Source organism: Zalophus californianus, chromosome 14, assembly GCF_009762305.2.
Source record: "Zalophus californianus isolate mZalCal1 chromosome 14, mZalCal1.pri.v2, whole genome shotgun sequence".
Classification (NCBI taxonomy): Eukaryota; Metazoa; Chordata; class Mammalia; order Carnivora; family Otariidae; genus Zalophus; species Zalophus californianus.
This window is the reverse complement of record NC_045608.1, coordinates 9,327,401-9,350,739: the sequence shown is the minus strand read 5'-3', so window position 1 is coordinate 9,350,739 and position 23,339 is coordinate 9,327,401. Positions and strand designations below refer to the sequence as shown.

The window sequence follows — 23,339 nt, the reverse complement described above, 5'->3', positions numbered from 1 at the left end:
CACCGCGCCCACCCGGCATCGCCACGCGGCGCCTCTGTGTGCCCGACCCCCGATGCGCTCGGCGGTCGCAGATCCTCGGAGCCCCGCAGCGGCCATCGAGCCACGCCGCTTCGTCGCGGCCAGGTGGCCCGGGCGGCGCTCGCTCCCGCGGCCGGCGCGGCGGGGCGGGCGGGGCGGGCGGGGCGGCGGCGGCGGCGCGGCTCCGGGCCCGTATCCCTCCGCCGCCCCTCCCCCGCCCGGCCCCGGCCCCCCTCCCTCCGGGCAGCGCTCGCCTCCCTCCGCCTCAGACTGTTTTGGTAGCAACGGCAACGGCGGCGGCGCGTCCCTGCCCGGCTCCCGGCGGCTCCACGGTTTCGGCGGGCCTCCCCGCCCCTTCGTCGTCCTCCTTCTCCCCCTCGCCGGCCCGGGCACCCCCCCGGCCGCGCCATCCCGCGCCTCCCCGCTCGGCGCCCGTGCGTCCCCGCCGCGCTCCGGCGTCTCCTCGGCGCGCCCGGCTCCCGGCTGTCCCCGCCCGGCGTGCGGGCCGGTGTATGGGCCCCTCACCATGTCGCTGAAGCCCCAGCAACAGCAGCAGCAGCAGCAGCAGCCGCCCGCGGCCGCCAGTGCCCGTAAACCCGGCGGCAGCGGCGGCCTTCTCACGTCGCCTGCCGCCGCGCCGTCGCCGTCCTCCGTCTCATCGTCCTCGGCCGTGGCTTCCTCCTCCTCGGCGGCGGCGGCGAGCGCAGGCGGCGGGCGACCCGGCCTGGGCAGGTGGGTGACTCGCCCCAGCCCCCTCCGCTCCAGGCCTGGACGAGCTCAGGCCTCGCGTCCCCTCCCCCGCGGCCCACACCGTCGTCCCCGCCCTGTGACCGGCCTGGCTTGGTGGGGTGGGCTGGGGGGCCCGCAGTGGGGGTGGGGCTCCCGTTTCCCTCTAGAGCCCGGGGGTTTGGGTGGGGGGCCTTGGGGGAATCCCTCCGGGAATGTCAGGTCGTGTCCAGCCTCCTGCAACATCCCCACCCCCTCCCCCAAACGGTCAAGATGGAAGGACTGGGCAGCCTCCCCCTCTCCATTTAAGTGTTCGGGAGGGATTCACAGGTTTTACCAATTGTCAGCCCCTGTTCCTCCTTTAACTCCAACATGGAGGGGATGCTTGGACAGCGTTCCCCCCCCCTCCCCGTTTAAATATTAACGTGGAATGGTCTTTAGGTTTTGGTCAGTCTCCCGAAACTTGCCAACTCCCCCTTTGGGGAATAACGAGGGAGGGGGAAAGTTAGGGCAGCGTCCCCCTTGTCCGTTAAAGGGGCAGCCACGGGGCTCATCTGGAATCGTTAGGGTCTGTCTAGTGTGCGTAACCACCCCCACTCCCCTACCCTGGGAAAGGTCGAAGAACCGGATTGAGGTGGGTGGGCAGTGGCCCCCCGCTTCCCTCCCCATTTAAATCTGAGGCGGCGTCGGGGGCTCCAGAACTCCTGGAATCGTCGGGCTCTGTGCAGAGTCTCCCGCAGCGTTCCGCCCTCCCCCACCTGAGGAAGGGCTGGGGAGTGCCCGGCCCCCTCCCGGCCTCCCTCCTTCCCCCGCAAGGCCTCTCAGCCGCGGGTGGTGGCCGATCCGCAATGCTGTTCCGAGGCCGCCGAGGAGAAGGCGCCTTTGAATAGTGGTGGGCGAGGGCCGGACCCAGGCGTGCGTCAGAAGTCCAGGCTAGATTGGGGACGTAGGGGGATGGTGGTGGCAGGGAGCGGGCACCCTGCGCATTTTTTCCAACCCCCGCCCCAATCTTTAAAATTTCGAGGGGAGAGGGATTGCAGCAGGAGACATGGTGGGGTTCCTGAAGGCAGAAATGCGGGTGTTTACTTGCGTCGTCTCCTCCTCTTCCCCCATAAACCTAGGTTTGTGGTAGGGACTGGGGGCCCTGTGTTGTCCCTCTAACCGGGTCTGACTTTGGAGGGTGTGTTTGTGCGGGAAGGCCTGTTGGGGGTGTGTGTGTGGGGTGGTGGTTGTCAGTTCGTATTTCACGAACTAAGAAAATGCTTAGTGTTCAAACGGGGCAGCAAATGTCAATAGACTCCATTCCATTGTGGCCAGTGTCCTTAACTTGGGGAGTGCCGCCAGAGCTCACCAAGGGCACGCAAGTCCATTTCCCCTGTGCCCCGTGCCCATCCGTGTTCGCCACTGCCTTGCCTCCCTTAGGCCTAGGTGGGGTTGGCAGAGTCGATGACGAGGGTCCTCCTGAAATAGACATCCTGGGCTTTAGAAGGTGGGATAGGGGATTTTTTTTTTCCGCGCACTGAGTTTTCTTTTTGAAAACAGGTTTTCAGCGATTCATTTCCAAAGAATTTTCATTTATGGCAGGAGAAGTTACCCGTCGAGATGAATCAGAGCTGATTTTAAAGGAATTCTGTTGCTTTCAAGGGAAGAAGGGCGAACATTGTTTTGTTTTGCTTTTTTTTTTTTTTTTACTTCTACCCTACCTCCCCTCTTGCCCCTTCTCTGAACCACCCACAAACGTTAACCTTATCCCCACTAGTTCAGATAAAGTGCTTATTTTCCCAGCTCTTTCCACTTAAGATTCTGTAACTTCAGTTTCCCTTTTTCAGTGGCATCCACAGTGAAAAATGGTCAAATTTTGTACATAATGTTTTATAGAAAAGAATCCACGGTATTTTTCTTCTTAGGTATTATAGAAGTTTGGCAGATATATTCATTCAACTTGTTCAAATAATTAAAAATTAAAACTTAGGCTTTTAAGTTGCAGTGGCTTTCCTTAGGCTTAAAAATTATTTTGTTCCAGAGTGGCTTGAATGATCAAAAATATTTGGAATGTTTTAGTACCAAAGGTCTTTTTCTGTTCTTTGAGGATTTACATTTAAGGTTAATTTAAATTCTTCCTTGCTTTAAGTTCTTTCATTTGAGACATAAATTCTGGCCCTTTTTCTTTTTGATAGATATGTGAAGTTCTGTTCATTGGATTCATGTAATGTGTGCTTTTATTCTTATAAAGATCTTTAATGTACTTGTAGAGTTCCTTTGGATTTTGAACCACTGCTACTGGGTTCTTTGTAAACTGGTTATAATTTCTAGAGTCGCCTCACATATGTTTGTGTGTATCAGCAGTTAAAATAAGTCCCTGAGGCCAAGGGTAGAGAAAGAAAATGCATTGTTTAGAGATAGTAAAATATTCTTGAAAGTCTAGAAATTCACGTCTTTTTTAAATAACATTTCATCATGTTTGATTTTTTTTAATAGTGGTTTTTCATGGCTTTCAAAAATTTATTCTGCCTTAAATTATCGTATGTATTTTAGAAGGTGATTGTTTTCTCTTAGAACAACATACCCATAATATTAGTCTCTTAAAATCTTATTTTTGCCTTTTACGTTTTCATTTTTATGTAGCTTTAATGATTGTGTAATTTTGTGTTTTTTTTGCTCTTTAGCATTGTATTATAAATATGTCTCCGGTTTTTGGTTAACCATTCAATTATTGTTGGGATTTGGGTTTCCACATCTTTACTGTTACAGATAGTGGTGCAGTAAACATCTTTATACTAATAGCTTTTGGCTTTAGTCTAATTATTGCCCTAGAGAAAGTTCTCAGGAGTGGTTTTACTGGGTCAAAGGGCTTCCAAGGTTTTTATGGCTCTTGCTAGCTGTGCCATATTACTCTTCAGAAGACTTGTATTAGTTTCCATTGCCAAGAAGGTGGCTCTTCTATACCATGGTTTCTTTGTCAGACACTGTGGGGGATTTTCAAGGGAAAAGTTGCACTTACTGTCAAGTGAATACATTATTAAGTGCTTTTGTTAGCTACCTGATTATTTATACTTGAGTTTGAATTTGGTTTCTCTGAGGACTTAATGAAATAATATAAGGGAAGATGCTTTGAAAACAGTAACTGTTAACACTAATGAGGATACATGGTTTAATTATTGTGCTCATACTTCTGCTAAGTAGAGGAATGAAAGTCCTGAGAAACTTGTTCCGAAACTTTTGTTGTTGTTGTTAATCTCCCTCATTCATCTAAAAGTATTTTTTATTAGCTGTTAGCCTGTGACCAAGTCATTTTTTTAACTTTTATGTAATTTCATGGCACTGTTAGGAATTATCACTGGTTAACCCATATCTCTTCCCTTTCCACATTCCCTTTCCTACTTAAAAAAAAAAATAACGAATTTACCCATTCTGTTACCCATTCCTAATCCTAAATAATACATTAGGATTTCTTTGGATACTGGATTAAATGTGAGCAAAAACTTCTTATTTTAGTTATTTTCAGCTTAGTACTTCTTGTTTCTTTTAAGGCATTGCAACTTGGAAATTATGCTGCAATTTAGTGTAAGTTTTCATTTAAATATCTGTGAGACATTTCTTCAAATTAAATCGTCTAGAAGAGCTTAAAACATTGACACCATTGAGCATATAAATTTATTGAGAATCTGTGTACAGGCAGTTACAAGTGCTTGGGATACACCAATGAATAAAACAGAGATAGCTGCTCTCCTGGTGTTTCCATTCTAACATGATGAACCACACAGTAAATGAGACATTAAATTAGCAAACTGTAGGGGCGCCTGGGTGGCTCAGTCGTTAAGCGTCTGCCTTCGGCTCGGGTCATGATCCCAGGGTGCTGGGATCTCCTGGGATCGAGCCCCTCATCGGCGGGAAGCTTGCTTCTCCCTCTCCCACTTCTCCTGCTTGTGTTCCCTCTCTCGTTGTCACTCTCTCTGTCAAATGAATAAAATCTTTTGAAAAATTAGCAAACTGTATATAATATTAGATAAGAGCTATGGGATTAGAGGAAAGCGGATTAAGGGTATAATATGGGGATGTGGGGGAAGGGAGTGGGTTGTAATTTTAAATGGGTTGGGGAGACTTCTTTGAGGAGGTAACATTTGAGCAAAGTTTTGATGGTGAGGTAGTTGGCCATTTGCTTTTCTCTAGATAAGTCATATGGTCCCATTTGTAATTTAGAAGGTTTAAACTGTATCATCCTTTGTTAATTTATTCTTTTATGTGGGTATTGATAATAACCACATTTGTAGTTGGACCAAAAAAGTTAATTGACATTGAGGTCATCAGAGGTAAGCTGTAGATGGCTATTAAAAGCTGTACATTTTTGTTTTTCTAATGGGCTTATATATTTTAACCTAATTGACTTAATTTTTATCCTCAATACCTAGAGAAAATAGGCTTTTTTGGATTGGGCAAAAACCTACATCAAATCTTTGTCAAAAAAGTAATCCTGTAGTTGCTTAAAGATTTTGCATTTTGAAAAGTCAAAACATTAATGGTGTCAGTCATGGTGTTCCTTTTTTGGTTAAATGTAAGTTTGTATTTTCCATGTCTAATTAGACAGTTATAATTTTACAGATTTTACACAGGGGATGTTAACTCATAGCTATTTAATAGCCATATGTTTGGACTTAAAAGAGGATCTAATTTTTTGTTGTTCTGTGTAGCTACAGCTGTGTTAGAATTTACTTTCACCCCAGCATAGTGTGTTTTTATACCTTGAAAGGGATTTTAAGTTTTTAGTTTTGGATAGTTATAGTGTTTTGATATATAAAGACTTGAGCCTGAACAAAACCCTGTTTTTGTAGCTTTTCAAATGATTATGATAACTTCAGCTGTAATATAAATAGTTTATTAACAGGCCTACCTGCTACTATATCTTTTCAAGTGAAAGCACTTGTTTTTGTTTTTGAAGCACATCTGGGTCGTTTATGACTGTTAACCATACCGCAATTTTAAGAGGTCAGTATAGTGGTCTTTTCATATTTTAGCAAGAATGTCTAAAATAAAAGTAGGATGCTCTTTCCTCTTGAGGTCTTTTTGCCTGCTTAGATGTTAGACTTCAAAAATAGAGATGTTTTTATCAGAAAATTTACTCATCAGTGAATGTGAAGCTGGTATCAAGCTTTTGAAAGTTTGTAGCATCTAAATCTAGAATCTGTAATGTAGGCACTTTTGAACGTGTAACCTTTACTAGCATTACTTATGATAGGTTGAGCTGTATCTTAATGTGTTTTTTGATATCCTTAAAGTATATTTTTCTACTCAAAAAGCATCTTCTGCTTTTGAAGATAAATGTTGTATGTAGAATAGTAGTAGTCTCCATTGAGGTCCTTGCCAGACAAAGCAGATACGCAGTTTTGTAGGCAGTGGTGTCATAAACCACTTTCCTGTTATTTAAAACACCAATTAATTCAAGAGATTTTTATGTCTCATATATATATACGTACATATATATGTATGTAAAAGATTTCGGGCTTTGTGACACGAAGATATGTATAGAATGTGGTTGTGGATCTTCAGCGGATCTGAAGCTGCCTGTAGTATAATGGAGATAAGAGATGTATTTGAACCAGTGTCCAGAACAGATTTCTTCTTTTTTTTTTTTGAACTTTATTTTTTTGATTATAGTTGAGTATAGTTGACACATAATACTACATTAGTTTGCGGTGTAGAACGTAGTGATTGAACAAGTTTATGCATTATGCTGTGTTTACCACACGTACACCTGTCATCTGTCCCATTACATCACTATTAAAATATTGATTGTATTCCTTATGCTCTACTTTGTATTCCAGTGACTGACTTTATCTACCTCTCCCCTTCACCTGTCTTGCTCCCCCACCCTCCGCAACTATCAGTTCTCTGTATTTATAGTTCTGATTCTGCTTTTTGTTTATTCATTTTTTTAAAGATTTCATGTAAGAGTGGAATCTTACGGTATTTGTCTTTCTCAGTCTGACTTATTTTCACTTTAGCATAATACCCTCTAAGTCCATCCATGTTGACTCAACAGATTTATTCTTGAAATTAATAGAGAGGGTGCCTGGGTGACTCAGTTGGTTAAGTGTCTGCCTTTGGCTAAGGTCATGATCCCAGGGTCCTGGGATTGAGCCCTGCATCCGGCTCTTTCCTCCCGCGGGGAGCCTGCTCCTCCCTCTGCCCCTCCCCCTGCTTGTGTGTGCTCTCCCTCTCTCATGCAAAAATAAATCTTTTTTAAAAATAAAAAAATTAGGGCGCCTGGGTGGCTCAGATGGTTAAGCGTCTGCTTTCGGCTCAGGTCGTGATCCCAGGGTCCTGGGATCGAGTCCCGCATTGGGCTCCCTGCTCCTTGGGAGCCTGCTTCTCCCTCTGCCTCTCTCTCTCTCTGTCTCTCATGAATAAATAAATAAAATCTTTAAAAAAAAAAAATTAGGGTGCCTGGGTGGCTCAGTTGGTTAAGCGACTGCCTTTGGCTCAGGTCATGATCCTGGAGTCCCGGGATCGAGTCCCGCATCGGGCTCCCTGCTCAGCGGGGAGTCTGCTTCTCCCTCTGACCCTCTTCCCTCTCGTGCTCTCTATCTCTCATTCTCTCTCTCTCAAATAAATAAATAAAATCTTAAAAAAAAATAAAATAAAATTAGAGAAACAGTCTTTGTACAGGTACTGCCTCATTTATATATGAAAGTTCTGTCTCATAATTTGAAAAACAGTAAGTTTTAAATAACTGGAGAAAAGAGTACAGAGAATCAAAAAAACAAAGCCAAGACTCCTTTAATAAAACCACCCACAATCTTTCCTTTGACATAACTACTGTTGGAAGTTTAGAGCTCATCTTTTCAGACTCTTTGTGAACATACATAGAATAAACAAAATGAAATCATATGGTATATACGGTTTCGGCTTCAAAAGTATATATTGTCTTTTAAAATTTTCCCCCTAACACTGTAGAATTTTAGAGCAGGAAGAAATAACAGAAAATCTTATCTTAAAATAGAAGGGAAAAAACCCTAAGCTTTGAGAAGTTAGGGGACTTGCCCAAAGCAACTTATTTGTAGAATTTTATTATATTCCTCTTTTTAAATAAACACAGACATAGACGTAAACAAGATTATGCTGTGTATTTTAAAGAATAGAACAACCACAGACAGTCCTTGACCTTCAGGACATCGTTTTTGTAACGTTGAAGTTTGGCTCAAATAGGAGCTCCAGTTCTTTATCTTTTTGGAAGATACATGTAATTTTTTACATATGTGGCATGAAAGCTACTTAAATGTTAAGTCCTTGGTTTTATTATTTTTAAAAAGTTTAGTGTTGTTAAGAATCTGGGGTTGCTTATGAAAATTTGCCGCAACTACTAACCTTAGATTTTATTTGCTGAAAATTATTTGCAGTTGTTGTCATGTGAAAATCAGAAATTCCTTTTAATTTAAAAATATTTTAATGTAGATTGCTTATATTATGAGCCTTGAAGTGGCTATAAAATAGCATTTTCATGCCATGATTAATAGCTAACTGCATTTTGGGAACTGGATAAAATGGCATTCTATAATGGCTTCTTTGTAAATCTCATCAGTTTGTGGTATGAAACTTGTCTGTGATGTAATTACAAATGAATGTGGCTGATTTTTATAAGTATATAAGAACTTTAGAATGTTATACTTGAAAGTATTACTTCGAGAGGCTTTATCTAACAGTTTTGTCAGTGGTTAAATATTTTTGATTGCCACTTTATGTTCTTACTGGTTTTATGAATTATTAAACAGTATTCTTAGGGATAATCTTGTAAATAGTCAAAATTAATCTTGATTATAGTTTTAGTTTAAAAAGAAGGAAAAGGCTAGTTTTGAACCAGATTGTGCATTTTTCCTTTGGGGCTCAAAAATCATTTTTGTGCAGTAATTACCTGGTTTCATTCCTGAGACACACTTGAAAATTAGGTAAAGACCTATGGTTTTTACATTGAAGTTTGCGTAGATTACAGAAAGGGGGAGCTCTTCAGGGCCTCTTTCAGAGTCTATTCGCTTTTTACTTTTTTTTTTTTTAAAGATTTTATTTATTTATTTGACAGAAAGAGAGGGAACACAAGCAGGGGGAGTGGGAGAGGGAGAAGCAGGCTTCCCATGGAGCAGGGAACCCGATGTGGGGCTCGGTCCCAGGACCCTGGGACCATGACCCAAGCCGAAGGCAGACACCTGACGACTGAGCCACTCAGGCGCCCCTTTTTACTTTACACATGATTTTACATAGCTTGCATTTTTTTTGTTGTTGTTTAAAGATTTTATTTATTTATTTGAGAGAGAGAGAATGAGAGATAGCACGAGAGGGAAGAGGGTCAGAGGGAGAAGCAGACTCCCCGCCGAGCAGGGAGCCTGATGCGGGACTCCATCCCGGGACTCCAGGACCACGGCCTGAGCCGAAGGCAGTCGCCCAACCGACTGAGCCACCCAGGCACCTGTAGCTTGCATTTTTGATTTACATATTGCCAGCAATAGAAAAGTAAAACTTTTATTTACTTATTTTTTAAAGAGTTTATTTGAGAGAGAGTGTGAGAGAGAGGGAGAAGGACAAGCCAACTCTGTGCTGAGTGCGGAACCTGACACGGCTGGATCTCACGACCCTAAGATCGTGACCTGAGCCGGAATCAAGAATCAGATGCTTAACCGACTAAGCCACCCAGGTGCCCCAGAAAGGTAAAACATTTAGAGGCAAACATACTGACAGCAATTAGAAATACTAATAGCGTGACAGAAAGTTAAGAGAATGGAGAATTACAAAAATTACAAAATTACGAAAAAAATAATTATGTAAGAACTCAAAGTATACCATTTGACTCTAAGGTTGTAGCTGTGTGCCTTAGTAGACCTGAGGCATTACTGTTTTATAGCACAATATAGTTAGTTGATGTGCTCATAATAGTGACTCAACACAGAGGTAAATTGGTTTTCATATTTTTCAAAGAAGTATTTTTCAAACTATAGGTCATGACCCCTTAATTGTAAAAATCAAAATGAAAAAGGATAGGAGATACTGGAATGCATTGCATTGGTAGAAGTAAGAATTGTTTTAAAGAACTGTTTCAGTCAACGTATATCTACTGTGTTGTGAAGCAAACTAATATTTTGTTGATGTAGTGAAAGTCACTGATTTAGAGGCACTGAGCTGCAGTAAAAGGATTGAGGAAGGGTTTTACAGTTAAGTGTCTGCTAGGGTTGCCAGATTAGTAAATAAGAATACAGGATGCCCAGCTGAACTTGAATTTCTGATTGGCAGTGACTAATACTAAAGTATATATATGCCCCAAATTGCATGGAACAAAATTATTCATTTATTTGAAATTCAGGTTTAATGGGACATCCTTTATTTTATCTGGTAACCCCAGTCTAGTCTAGAATCAGGGTTCACCCCTTGGTAACTAAAATTTAAGCTCTGTGAGGGCAGAAACTTGATTTTGTTTACTGCTATGTCCCAATCTGTTCAAACAGTCTTTGGCACTCAGGAAGTGGTGAGCTGTTTGAATAATTGTGGCAGGCCACTCACTCTTAGGCTCAGTTTCTTTATCTGTTAAAAGGAGAGGAGCACTTGGGTGCCTCGGTTGGTTGAGTGTTCAACTCTTGGTTTCAGCTCAGGTCATGATCTTAGGGTTCTGGGATCGAGTCTCGAGTCCCATGTCTGTGTTCCCCCTGCCCTCGGGCTCCATGCTCAGCGGGGAGCCAACTTGAGATTCTCTCTCCCTCTGCCCTGCTCGACTCGGGTTTACGTGTGCCTGTGCACGTGTTCTCTCTCATTCTCCAAAAATCTTTTTATTTAAAAAAAAATTTAAAGATTTATTTATTTATTTATTTATTTATTTATTTGACAGCGCACGCAAGTAGGCAGAGCAGCAGGGAGAGGGAGAAGCAGGCTCTCCGCTGAGCAGGGAGCCCGACATGGCGCTCGATCCCAGGACCCTGGGATCATGACCTGAGCCGAAGGCAGACCCTTAACCGACTGAGCCACCCAGGTGCCCCTATTTTTTAAATAAAAAAGATTTTATTTATTTGACAGAAAGAACAAGCAGGGGGAGCAGCATGTAGGGGGAGAAGCAGGCTTCCCCGCTCAGCAGAGAGCCTGATGCAGGGCTCGATCCCAGCGTCCTGGGATCATGACCCGAGCCGAAGGCAGCTGCTTAACTGACTGAGCCACCCAGGTACCCCAATTAAGTCTTTTTAAAAAAGGAGAAAATAGGGGCGCCTGGGTGGCTCAGTCAGTTAAGCAGCTGCCTTCGGCTCGGGTCATGATCCCGGCGTCCTGGGATTGAGCCCCACGTCAGGCTCCCTGCTCAGCGGAGAGCCTGCTTCTCCCTCTACCTGCCGCTCTGCCTACTTGTGCTCTTTCTATCAAATAAATAATATCTTTAAAAAAAAAAAAATAACTTCCTTAAAAAGTGAGATACTGAATTTTTATTATATTCCATTCTTGGTACATAGTAAGCACTTACTGTTTTAGAGTCATGCAGATTCGGAGTTGGAAAGTGGCTGTGGTGGATTTTTAGTTCTCATTTTTCTTTACAGGTGAGGAAACCAAGGCCACAGAGCTTATTTGCCACAGTCCTCTCATCATTGGCTGCATAGCTGGCTTTAGAATCTTGTTCCTTTTTCTTTCTAGGATAGCATTTTTAAAAATTTAAAGTCCAGTTAGTTAACCTACAGTGTAATATTAGTTTCAGGTGTACAATATAGTGATACTAATATAATATAGTTTTTTAAAAGATTTTATTTGAGAGAGAGCACGTGCACATGGAGTGGGGGAGTAGAGGAAGAGGGAGAAGGAGGCTCTCCGCCGATCAGGGAGTCTGATGGCGGGGCTCCGTCCTAGGGCCCCAGGATCACAACTCGAGCTGAAGACAGAACTTAACCGACTGGGCCACCCAAGCATCCCTAATACATTTCTTAAGACTCATTTTGAAAATTTGGTGTTGATTCAGTAATCTTGAGGAGATTCACCTATCCAGAAAAAATCATTTCTAAGGTGTTCTGAGTTAGCAAAGGCTCTACCCTACTTTTGCTCTCTTTTGTTTCATCACGTTTCAAGTGAAAGTGTGTCTTCAGTCCCCCCTTTTTTTTTTTTCAGATATATTTATTTGAGAGTGTGTGTGTGGAGGGGGGAGGAGCAGAGAGAAAGAATCCCAAGCAGACTGTGCAGAGCCTGACCTGACTCAGGGCTTGATCCCAGGACCCCAAAAGCATGACCTGAGCCGAAACCAAGAGTTGGACACTTAACTGAGCCACCCAGGTGCACTCTTTAGTTCTTTTAAATGAAGTTCCCGTACTGTTTCTGCCAGGGATTCTTTTTCTTTTTTCTGTTGACTATCCATTTCTGATACTCATCCTACATGGCAAGTAGGTTTTACCTTCTGTGCCAGTTCTGATTGATTGGAGTGTTACGTAGAGGATTTTTTTTTTTTTTTTTATGATTTATTTGAGAGAGAGATTGAGACAACGAGTGGGAGGAGAGGTGGAGGGAGCAGACGCCCTGTGGAGCAGGGAGCCCAACATGGGACTCTATCCCAAGACCCTGGGATTATGACCTGAGCCGAAGGCAGACGCTTAACGGGACTGGGCCACCCAGGCACCCTATGTGGAGGATTCTGAGATTTCATTTGGCCTTAGGGAGGAAATATGGATAGAGGAGGTGAGGTGAGTCTTTATATCATGGGCACCAGAGGTTATCTGCTGACTGGAGCCTAGTAAGCTTCCCAGTTGGTCTCTCCATGTCCAGGTAACTTCTTCCATACTCCATTGCCATAAGAATCTCCCCCAAACATCTTTCATTTGTCCCTCTTTCTAAAACTGAGAAACTTTTAGAGGCTCTCATTACTAGCTGGATTGAATCCAGACTATTTGGCCTGATCGCCAAGTCCCTCTGCAGATTGTGCACACTGTATTTATTGTCCAGCATAAATCAAATTATGCCAATGTAGTCCTCTCATCCTCTTAAACATAGGTCTTTAATGGCGCAGCCCAGATCTTCTCTTGCATATCTCTCCATATTTACCTTGGTTTCTCCTGTGCTGCTGTAGTTTTCGGCAGTATCATTTCCGTGGTATTGAATGCATAGTGCCTTATATTTAAGTGCAGCAGCTTCTCCCCTTACAGACTTTCTCTTTAGAATGAACTCAGATAGGAACATAACTACTCCCCAGAACAAAAGGAGGTTAACTCTACCAACAGATGGGTGGGTGGGGTTTTTGTTTTTGTGGGTTTTTTTTTATTTGTGTCATTTCATAGTCAACCATCCCTGTTGTTTTTAAATTCTCTGTATTTAAACTTAGTTTATTCTTAAAGCTGTCATTTTCAACAAGTGCAGCAGCAGTATTGACAGTGCCAGTCAGAAGAAAACATTTAATTATGGTAGAAATGAGAGATTGGGGCACCTGGCTGGCTCAGTCAGCAGAGCATGTGACTCTTGATGTCAGGGTCGTGAGTTCAAACCCCACATTGGGTGTAGAGATTACTTAAATAAACTTAAGGAAATGAGAGATTTAAAAAAATTAGTAGGAAAATGGCTGGGGACAGGACGAATTATTCTGAAGGACAGAGAACCAAAAGGACCATGTTTAGTCAGTAATAATCAGCCAAAAATAAAGATAATTAATGGATGAAATGGAAAAACTTGGAAGTTTGCAGCTAATCTTGCTGATTTGGGAGAAGGCTAAAGTAGTTAAAGTGCTGCTGCTGAAACTTGTGTCAGGACTTGAAGAGAGTGCTCCAGGTTCACGGTCATTGAGCACAGGGTCTCAGGTGGCTCCCAGGACACTAGAGAAGGTTTCTTTTTTAAAAGATTTTTTAAATTTATTCATTTGAGACAGAGAGATAGAGCATGAGCAGGGGGGAGGTGCAGAGGCAGAGGGAGAAGCAGGCTCTTCGCTGAGCAGGGAGATTTCTTAGAGAAGGTTGTCTTTTGGGAAAAGATGCCTAGTAGAATGTTCATATATTGGGTCTGTAACCTTCAAAATCTCCTCTCCGAACACGTGGATGATACACAAGAGACTTTTAAAAAATGTGTTGCTCAGTGTACTGTGATTTAGCTCAGATTGCTAGACAGTTATTCCTTATTGTGGTAGATTGCATTTTAATTAGATATATTAAAATATGATTTACATAAAGTTCACACTTTTTAGTGTATAGCTCTTGAGTTTTCACAAACATAGAGCCTTGGAGCCACTACCACCATTACAGTGTCACTCGAAAGTTTCCTTGTGCCTTTTATCAGTCAGTCCCCTTCCTCTAACCCTGGCAGTTACTGATCTTTTTCTTGTCATCATAGTTTTGTCTTTTCTGGAATGTTCTATAAATGGAATCACACAGTATACAGCCTTTTGTGATTGGCTTCTCTTATGTAGAATAATGGGTTGAGATTCATTTGTGTTACTGCATGTAATAGTTTCTTCCCCACAGTTTGTTCATAAGTGTTGGACAGTTTGCAGTTTTGGCTATTATGAATAAAGCTGCTGTGAATATTTATGTACAGGTTTTGTGTGGTCATGACGATTTCATTTCTCTTGGTTAAGTACATAGAAATGGGATTGCTGAGTTGTATGACAAGTGTTTATTTAGTTTTAAAAGTAATTGCCAAACTTATTTGTTAAAGTCCTGTCCTGTTTTGTATTCCCCTCAGCAGTGTATTGAGATATTGTAATTGTTCTAATTCCTTGGCAACACTTGGTATGTTAATCTTTAATTTCAGCCAGTCTAGTGGTATTTCATTGTGGTTTGAATTTACATTTTCTTAATGCCTAATGATACTGAACTTCTTTTCACGTGCTTGTTTGCCATTTATAATCATCTTTGGTGAAAAGGAACTATTTGGGCTCTAACTTATTTGGAAGTAAAAGAGCCTCTGTATTTGTATTGCCTTCTAGGTTTAGAGCATCTTGAGGACAGGGACAAGTGCCTTGTACAACTTAGCATACTTAATAAGTGGTAAATTCCTTATTGAACGTATGAGCCTGGGTTTCATTGTTAAGCGGATGAGTTTACTCTGTCAAGGAAAAGCTGTCATCTCAAAAAGGAACATGGCATTTATTTTATAGGCATACCTTAGTTAAACTATTCTCTTGTTTGCCAAGCCCTGGGGATACTGTAGTAATCATGTCAGATGAGGTCTCTTCCTTCCTAGAGCTTACCTCCTAGTGGGGGAGACAAGGCAGAAATTTCAAACTGCCTCCTCATGATATGTTTGAGTTGCTAATGCTTGCCTCTTATAAAATATTGGAAGGAAGTCTTTTAGATAAGGGGAAGAAAACCTACTGCTTTCATCAGAAGATAGGCCCTTTTATGAGTAGTCTAGTATTTTTTTTTTAGTAGTCTTAATATTTTTATTTTTTTTTATTTTTTTTTAAAGATTTTATTTATTCATGAGAGACAGAGGGGGGCAGAGAGAGAGAAGCAGAGGGAGAAGCAGGCTCCCAAGGAGCAGGGAGCCCGATGCGGGACTCGATCCCAGGACCTCGGGATCATGACCTGAGCCGAAGGCAGATGCTTAACCATCTGAGCCACCCAGGCGCCCTTAGTAGTCTTAATATTTTTACATTTAAATTTTATTTTTTAAAGATTTCATTTATTTGATATATTTATTTGATATATTTATATATATACTTGGTATATTATTCATATATTATTTGAGAGAGAGCGAGAGCACGACTTGGGTGAGGGGCAGAGGGAGAGAGAAGCAGACTCCCCGAGAGCAGGGAGCCTAGTAGGGGCAGAGGGAGAGAGAAGCAGACTCCCCAGGTGCCGCTAGTATTTTTTAAAATTAAGTAAGCTCTGTGTCCATCGTGGGTCTTGAACTCATAACCTTGAGATAAAAAATCCAGGCTCTATGGACTGAGCCAGCCAGGGCCCCATAGGCTAGTATGTTGCTAATGGTTTACTCCTTCTAATGCTTTAGGGGCAGCCACTGGCTAGTCACAGAAATGAGTAGGTTTGAGAATCCTTGCGGTCTAAGCTTGTGAAAGCTGAGTGGGGTTGTCCTTGAAATAGAGGGGAAAAAGTTAGTGGAACCCACCTTGAGCTTCCTTTTCTGTTTGGGCATATACGTTTAATATAAATATATACATGTATACATACATATATTTTTTATTTGGTTATCATGCAATCCTATTAATCTGTTGCCCTGTCCCATTTTATCTGTGAGGAAGCTAAGGCCCAGAGAAGCTAAGTACCTGTTTAAATTTCCTCAGCTAGAAAGTGGCAAAATGGAATGACAATATTGTTGTATTAGGATCTCTGAAAAAGTATGCAAGTGAAACAGAAGAAAACTGGTGATGAATTTTTTTTTTTTTAAAGATTTTATTTCTTAGAGAGTGAGCCTAAGCAGGGGGAGCAGCAGAGGGAGAGAGAGAAGCAGGCTCCCCGCTGAGCAGGGAGCCCGATGCGATGCGGGGCTTGATCCCAGGACCCTGAGATCATGACCTGAGCCGAATGAAGGCAGATGCTTAACCGAATGAGCCACCCAGGCGCCCCTGGTGATGGATTTAAGGAAAATTACAATTAGTTTCTTATTTTAATTGACCAGGAATTTGCGTCACTAGCTTTACTCGGTGAAGGAATGTACTTCAGAGGCTCCTTAGGATGAATAATGGAGAAGAAAATGAGGAATTTGCATTTGTGACAGATACAGAATTTAGTTATTTATAGTCTGTAAATGTTATAGGAAGTCTGCATATTTTTAACCCAGCCTAAAAGGTTAGAGAATAAGAAGCCCCTATTGATAAAACCTTTTTTCCTATATAAAACATGTTAGGAAAAAGCTACCATTTCTGAGTCAAGTGGTAGTAGGAGTAGCTATTGTCTGAAAAAAGTTTAGTATCTGTGATGTGAAAACAGTTTATGGAGAACTCTCTATTTATACAATGATAGTTACAGTTTACCATGTGCCTGTTAGGTTTCAGGAACTGTGCCAAGTGTATTACTTACATATCCTTTAATCCTTAACAGCAGCCCAGCCTGTCAGGTTGGTAGTGCCATATCCATTTTACAGATGAGGAAGTGGTGGTTCAGGGAAACTAAGGAACTTGCCCAAGGTCATAGAGCTAGGAAGTGATGAAGCTGAGATTCTAACCCTGTGAGACTTCAGAGCTTTCGCTTTTAATAACTGTGCTCTACTGCTTCTGGTATAGCTCTGTGACAAAACTGATAAAAACCAATGACAACAGTTCAGTCATTCTTGTTAGCCATAAAATGGCTTCAGTTATCCATGCCTCAGTCCTGGCCGTTCTGTTTATTTATAAATGAGTCTGGATCTAAAAGTTCATGATTTTATTTTTAAAACTTGGAAACTGTTATAAATGGCGGTGAGTTTTCTGCACCTGCCTGTTTTATCAGATTGTCAGTTGTAACCCATAATTAATTTAAACTAAGTATTGTATATATCATGGGTTGAGAAGGCGTTTGTGGTTTGAACTAAGAACCCAGACACCACTTAGGATGTTTCTATAGGAAAATTAGTATAGAACCCACTTCTCCACTCTACTTGTCTTAGTCATGTTAGAGGCTGCATAGCCCTGGGGCTAGGACACACTGAGTAAGACTTAGCAGCACACATTAGTCTTCTGGAGAGAAAGGATTAATAGTTGAGGAAATGATTGCTGCCCTGTGTGACTTTAGGGACATTAGTGCTGCAGTTATGTGTGAGGGCCATACAATCACTTTAGGTGATCATACATTTTATTCTAAATTATTGTAACACATTAATTTTTTTTTTAAGATTTTATTTATTTATTTGGCAGAGAGACACAGCCAAAGAGGGAACACAAGCAGGGGGCGTGTGAGGGAGAAGTAGGCTTCCCGCGGAGCAGGGAGCCTGATGTGGGGCTCCATCCCAGGACCCTGGGACCATGACCTGAGCCGAAGGCAGACGCTTAACGACTGAGCCACCCAGGTGCCCCCCCCATCTTAGTTTTCTTAATTGGGCACATTTTCCATGTTTTTCTATAGTAGCTTGCTATGAAATACAAGAATAAAGATTGACATTTTCCCTCAAACTATTTTATGGAGAATGCCTAAAATTACTTTTTCTTTTCACAGATTGGTGTTCCTTCTATTTGGCGTCCTATTCCCTTCCCACAGATCTGAATTTTAAAATTGGAAGCTTGTGTTTCAGATCATTATGACTCATCCTATTTTACACAGGAGCAGGCACTTTAAATGACTTGTCCAAAGTCATACAAGTTTATTTAGCACCCCAGCTCCTTTCTTACTTTGTGATGTAAGGCCAGCTATTTCATTTGTGCTTGAGTTTCTTCCTCTGTGAAATGGGGATGATGAGTATTAAATGAATTGTGGTGTAAAGTGCTTAAATCAATGCCTGGCATGTAGTAAGTGCTCAGTAACTTTTAGCTGTTATTCACATTTTTGGAAATTGGTAGAAACTACATGAGCAAGTTAAGTTAAGGCTGAACAGTGCTTGTTGGTAGGTTTCAGGTAGTGCTGGATGAGTGTATGCAGTTTAGCATTTTATTGAGCTTGTCTGTATACTGTTCATTAATTTGGTAAAAGTTTGAAGCTGTGAGACTAGGACAGTTAAAAAGATGAATGATTCTTGAATCACTATATTGTTTACCTGAAACTAACTCTGTATGTTAACTAACTGGAATCAAATTAAAAACTTAAAAGATGAATGAAACGTCTCTGCTTCCAGGTTACTCAGTGTAGTAGGGAAGGCAGGCATGCAGATAGTGTAAACTGGTAGCACTAAGGAGGGAGTGAATGACTGCTGTGGGTGGGCGGTGAGGAAAAAAAACTTGAAAAAAGGAGGAGGGTTGAGAGGATCTTGAGGAATGATGAGCAGTTTTCAGTGAGGCCATGGAAGAGAAGAGAAAGTTCCAGGCAAGGAAGTTTGTGCTGAAGCAGAAGATGCTATCAACATGGTATGTGTAGAAAGATGTGGTTCACAGTGTGGCAGAAGAAATGGAGGGGAGGCACTTAATGAAAGCACGGAGACAGATTTGGAAGCCCTAAGTTAGAGAAGGAATGAAGTGAGTTTGAAACAAATACTAATGAGAATTTTTTTTTTTTAAAGATTTTATTTATTTATTTGAGAGAGAGAGAGAATGAGAGACAGCATGAGGGGGAGGAGAGTCCGAGGGAGAAGCAGACTCCCTGCTGAGCAGGGAGCCTGATGCGGGACTCGATCCTGGGACTCCAGGATCATGACCTGAGCCGAAGGCAGTCGCTTAACGAACTGAGCCACCCAGGCGCCCCGAGAATTTTTTTTTTAAAGATTTTATTTATTTGAGACAGAGAATGAGAGATAGCAGGAGAGGGGGGAAGGTCAGAGGGAGAAGCAGACTCCCCGCTGAGCAGGGAGCCTGATGTGGGACTTGATCCTGGGACTCCAGGATCATGACCTGAGCCGAAGGCAGTCGCTTAACCAACTGAGCCACCCAGGCGCCTTAATGAGAATTTAAAAAAATTTTTTTAAATTAATTTCTTATTTATTTTTTTAAAGATCTCGTTCCTTTATCTGACAGAGCACAAGCAGGGGGAGTGGCAGGCAGAGGCAGAGAAAGAAGCAGTCTCCCCCCCCCCCCCCCCGCGGGAAGCCTGATGTGGGACTTGATCCCAGGACCCCAGCATCATGACCCGAGCCAAAGGCAGTCCCTTAACCAACTGAGCCACCCAGGCGCCCGAGAATTTTTTTAATGGAAAATTTCAACATATATAAAAATAGAACAGTTTAATGGGCCCTGTTTAGCTGTCACTGAGCTTTAAGAGTAATGGCTCATCTTTGTTCACCTGTACTCCCCTTTTCCTCATTATCATTTGTTGTCTTTTGAAGGGGATTAAAGTTGTTTTGAGACCCCAGGAGAGATTAATGACGAATGGGTAAAACCATTGGGGCAGAGACTTGAGTTTACTATATGGAAGCACTTTTGGTGCATTAGTCAGAGGGGATGATGAATGCTTTGGAAGGTTGATAGAGCCTGTTGCTGAAGAAGCTCAAGGAGAGGACTGCAACTGTACTATCCAGTATGGTGGCTACTATCCGCATATGGCTATTTAAATTACAAGTAAGTTAATTAAAGTTAAAATTCAGCCTTCAGTCACACTAGGCGTATTTCAATTGCTCAGCCATCATGTGTGACCTCGGGCTACCATATTGGGCAGCACAGATATAAACCTTTTTTTTTTTTTTTAAATCATTATAGAAAGTTCTGTTGGATAGCACTGAACTTAAGCACTAAAATTCCTTTTTATCTGAGTCCTGTGGAGCTTTTGGTGTGTCTAGGTTGTATCTAATTATGCATGGCTTCATGTTATGGTTAAGCCCCTTATCCCTTCCTCTTATTAAAACTTCATTTGAAGAGATACTTCTTTTTAAAGATTTTATTTATTTGAGAGAGAGAATGGGCACACGAGCAGCAGAGCGAGAGGGCGAAGCAGGCTCCCTGCTGAGCAGGGAGCCCAATGTGGGGCTCGATCCCAGGACCCTGGGATCATGACCTGAGCTGAAGGCAGATGTTTAACCGGCTGAGCCACCCGGGCACCCCAAAGAGATTTTTTTTTTTTTAAGATTTTATTTATTTGACAGACAGCGGGAGAGGGAACACAAGCAGGGAGAGTGGGAGAGGGAGAAGCAGGCTCTCTGCCGAGCAGGGAGCCTGATGCGGGGCTCGATCCCAGGACCCTAGGATCATGACCTGAGCCGAAGGCAGACGCTTAACGACTGAGCCACCCAGATGCCCCCCAAAGAGATATTTTTTTACAGCTTTAGTTTGTGCTGTAATATGAGGAAAATAATTGTATTAAGCCAACAATTATTAAGCATTTATTTAATGTGCCAAGTAGTGTTCTTAAGCCAGGCTGTCTATATGAGTATCATTTAATTTTTTATAACCTTACGTGAAGATACTGGTTTTTGTTTTTGTTTTTTTTTTTAATTTTCTTTTTGAGAAGGTACTATTTTTATCACCATTTTATAGATTTTTTTTTTTAAGATTTTCTTTATTTATTTGACAGAGACACAGCGAGAGAGGGAACACAGGGGGAGTGGGAGAGGGAGAAACAGGCTTCCCGCTGAGCAAGGAGCCTGATGTGGGGCTCAATCCCAGGACCCTGGGACCATGACCTGAGCTGAAGGCAGACGCCTAACGACTGAGCCACCCAGACGCCCCACCATTTTATAGATTTGAGATTGAGACACAGAGCTGAAGTTATGAGGTTAAGGTCACAGAGCTAGAAGTGATAATAGGGTCAGAATTTGAATCCCAGCAGTTTGCAGAGAAGTTAAATTAGTTCTTACAGGGTTGGTAGTTGTTTTGAAACATTGATTCTAGATGATTAAATGGATTAATCTGACAGTGGTCTTGTGTGAATTTAGAGTTGCCAGTCCACCTTAGTTTGCTAAAAAGAAAAAAAAAACCTAGCTTTACTCATCTTTTCAGTGAGGAAATAGTTATTCAATAAGTACTAGTTATAGAATTTTTTCCCTTTCTAATAAAAAAACTGAAATGGGAAGAACAAAATGACTCACCTAAGTGATTAATTCGAGCTGGAATTAGATTTCTAGGTTTTAGTTGTCCTTTCTCTCTCTTTTTTTTTTTAAGATTTTATTTATTTATTCATGAGAGACAGAGAGAGAGAGAGGCAGAGGGAGAAGCAGGCTCCCAAAGAGCAGGGAGCCCGATGCGGGACTCGATCCCAGGACCCTGGGATCATGACCTGAGCCAAAGGCAGACGCTTAACCATCTCAGTCACCCAGGCGCCCAGTTGTCCTTTCTCTTGACAACTATAGTTTTTCTGTACTATAAAAAGAAACTAGTCAATACTTGTCATAATTCACATAAACTGTACTGTGTACTTAATTTATTCAGCAATTTAGAATATTTACTCTGTACCAGGCTCTGTTAAGCCGTGGGCACACAATGGGTGAAGGAGACAGAAGTGTTTGCCCTCATGGAGTTTATATTCTGGGAGTGGGAGGTGGACAGAGACAGAAAGTAAATAAATGGGGGCGCCTGGGTGGCTCAGATGGTTAAGCGTTTGCCTTCGGCTCAGGTCATGATCCCAGGGTCCTGGGATCGAGCCCCACATCGGGCTCCCTGCTTGGCGGGGAACCTGCTTCTCCCTCTCCCTTGACTGACTGTTCCCCCTGCTTATGCTCTCTCGCTCTCTCTGTCAAATAAATAAATAAAATCTTTAAAAAAAAAAGTAAATAGATGAACATGTAATAGAATTTCAGATATTAAGTTCTGTGATGCACTAAATATTAGTTACTAATAATTACTAAAACAGGATGTTACAATGTTGGGGAACTACTTTTGATAATGTGATCAGGGCAGGCCTTTCTGAGGAGGGGACATTTAAGTTGAGATCTAAATAACAAGCAGGTGGCCATGTGAATACCTGAGAAGAGCATTATTACAGCTTACTGGAAAGGGGTTGGAGGTATGTAGAATTCTTTCTTACTGTGCCAAAGAGTATTAGTTACATCCAGACAACAGTTTCTGGTTCTAGAAATCTGGGGCAGTGTGAAATGCTTTGATTGCATAAGTGTTACTCAGGCCTGTTGAAATAGTTGTAGAAACTAGCAAATTACATGTATAGATACAGTGTTGAAAGATGGTAATGGGGCGCCTGGGTGACTCAGTTAAGTGACTGCCTTTGGCTCAGGTCATGATCCCGGAGTCCTGGGATCGAGCCCCCCATCGGGCTCCTGGCTCAGCAGGGAGCCTGCTTCTCCCTCTGACCCTCTCCCCTCTCCTGCTGTTTCTCTCTCTCTCTCTCTCTCAAATAAATAAATAAAATCTTAATAAAGGTGGTAATGAATGAGCAGAATGGTGAAAAGTGAAGAAATAAAAAGTTCTATGATTATGTTGTGGATGGCAATACCAGTAGAAATTGCATATTTCTCCCCAGAATTTTGAAATGATAAGGGAAGGAATTTTATTCTTAGCTAGATTTTTAAATGTGTTTCAGTTATCAGGTGTTCTTGGGGGGTGCCTGGCTGGCTCAGTCAGAACATGCAACTCTTGATCTCAGGGTCATGAGTTTGAGCCCCACACTGGGCATGGAGCCTACTTAAAAAAAAAAGCTCTTGGGTCTTTTCTGTGTTTTTACTTATTCAAGTCATGAAGGAAATAGATAAAATATACATATGAAAATATACATTCTAAACTTTCTGTCCTAGATATAACCTCTGAAGTGTAAGCTGCCTGAAGGCAAGGCTGTATTCATCTTGCTGATTTAATAAATATTTGTTAAATATAAAGTTATTGAGTGCTGCTTCTGTGCCAGACTTTATTTTACACTTTTAATGAAGTTTGACATAAAATAAGCCCCACTTTGGGGGCGCCTGGATGGCTCAGGTGGCTAAGCGTCTGCCTTCAGCTCAGGTCTTGATCCCAGGGTCCTGGGATTGAGCCCCGCGTCGGGCTCCCTGCTCAACGGGGAGCCTCCTTCTCCCTCTCCCTCTGCCTGCCGCTCTGCCTACTTGTGCTCTCTCTCTGCCGCTCTGTCAAATAAACAAAATCTTTTAAAAAAAAATAAAGCCCCACTTTGTAAGTGTACAATATAACTTTTTTTTTTTTAAAGATTTTATTTATTTGACAC

At 42.2% G+C, this 23,339-nt stretch overlaps 1 protein-coding gene across 12 annotated transcripts in view; it reads left to right on the top strand.

Annotated features, from left to right (window-relative positions):
* The first annotated feature begins 230 nt into the window (after positions 1–230).
* The window catches only part of ATXN2 (ataxin 2), a 136,321-nt gene continuing 113,212 nt past the window's right edge, over positions 231–23,339 (top strand). For 10 of the 12 annotated variants that reach the window (XR_003516838.2, XR_003516839.2, XM_027575583.1 and 7 more), the window contains exon 1: positions 410–750. Coding sequence is in view for 10 of the 12 variants with exons in the window: in XM_027575583.1 (XP_027431384.1) it covers positions 545–750 (206 nt within the window). In the remaining 2 variants the exon portion in view is untranslated. Of the gene's footprint in view, positions 751–23,339 lie in introns of all 12 variants that reach the window. The other 2 variants (XM_027575580.2, XM_027575579.2) reach the window with 1 other exon arrangement.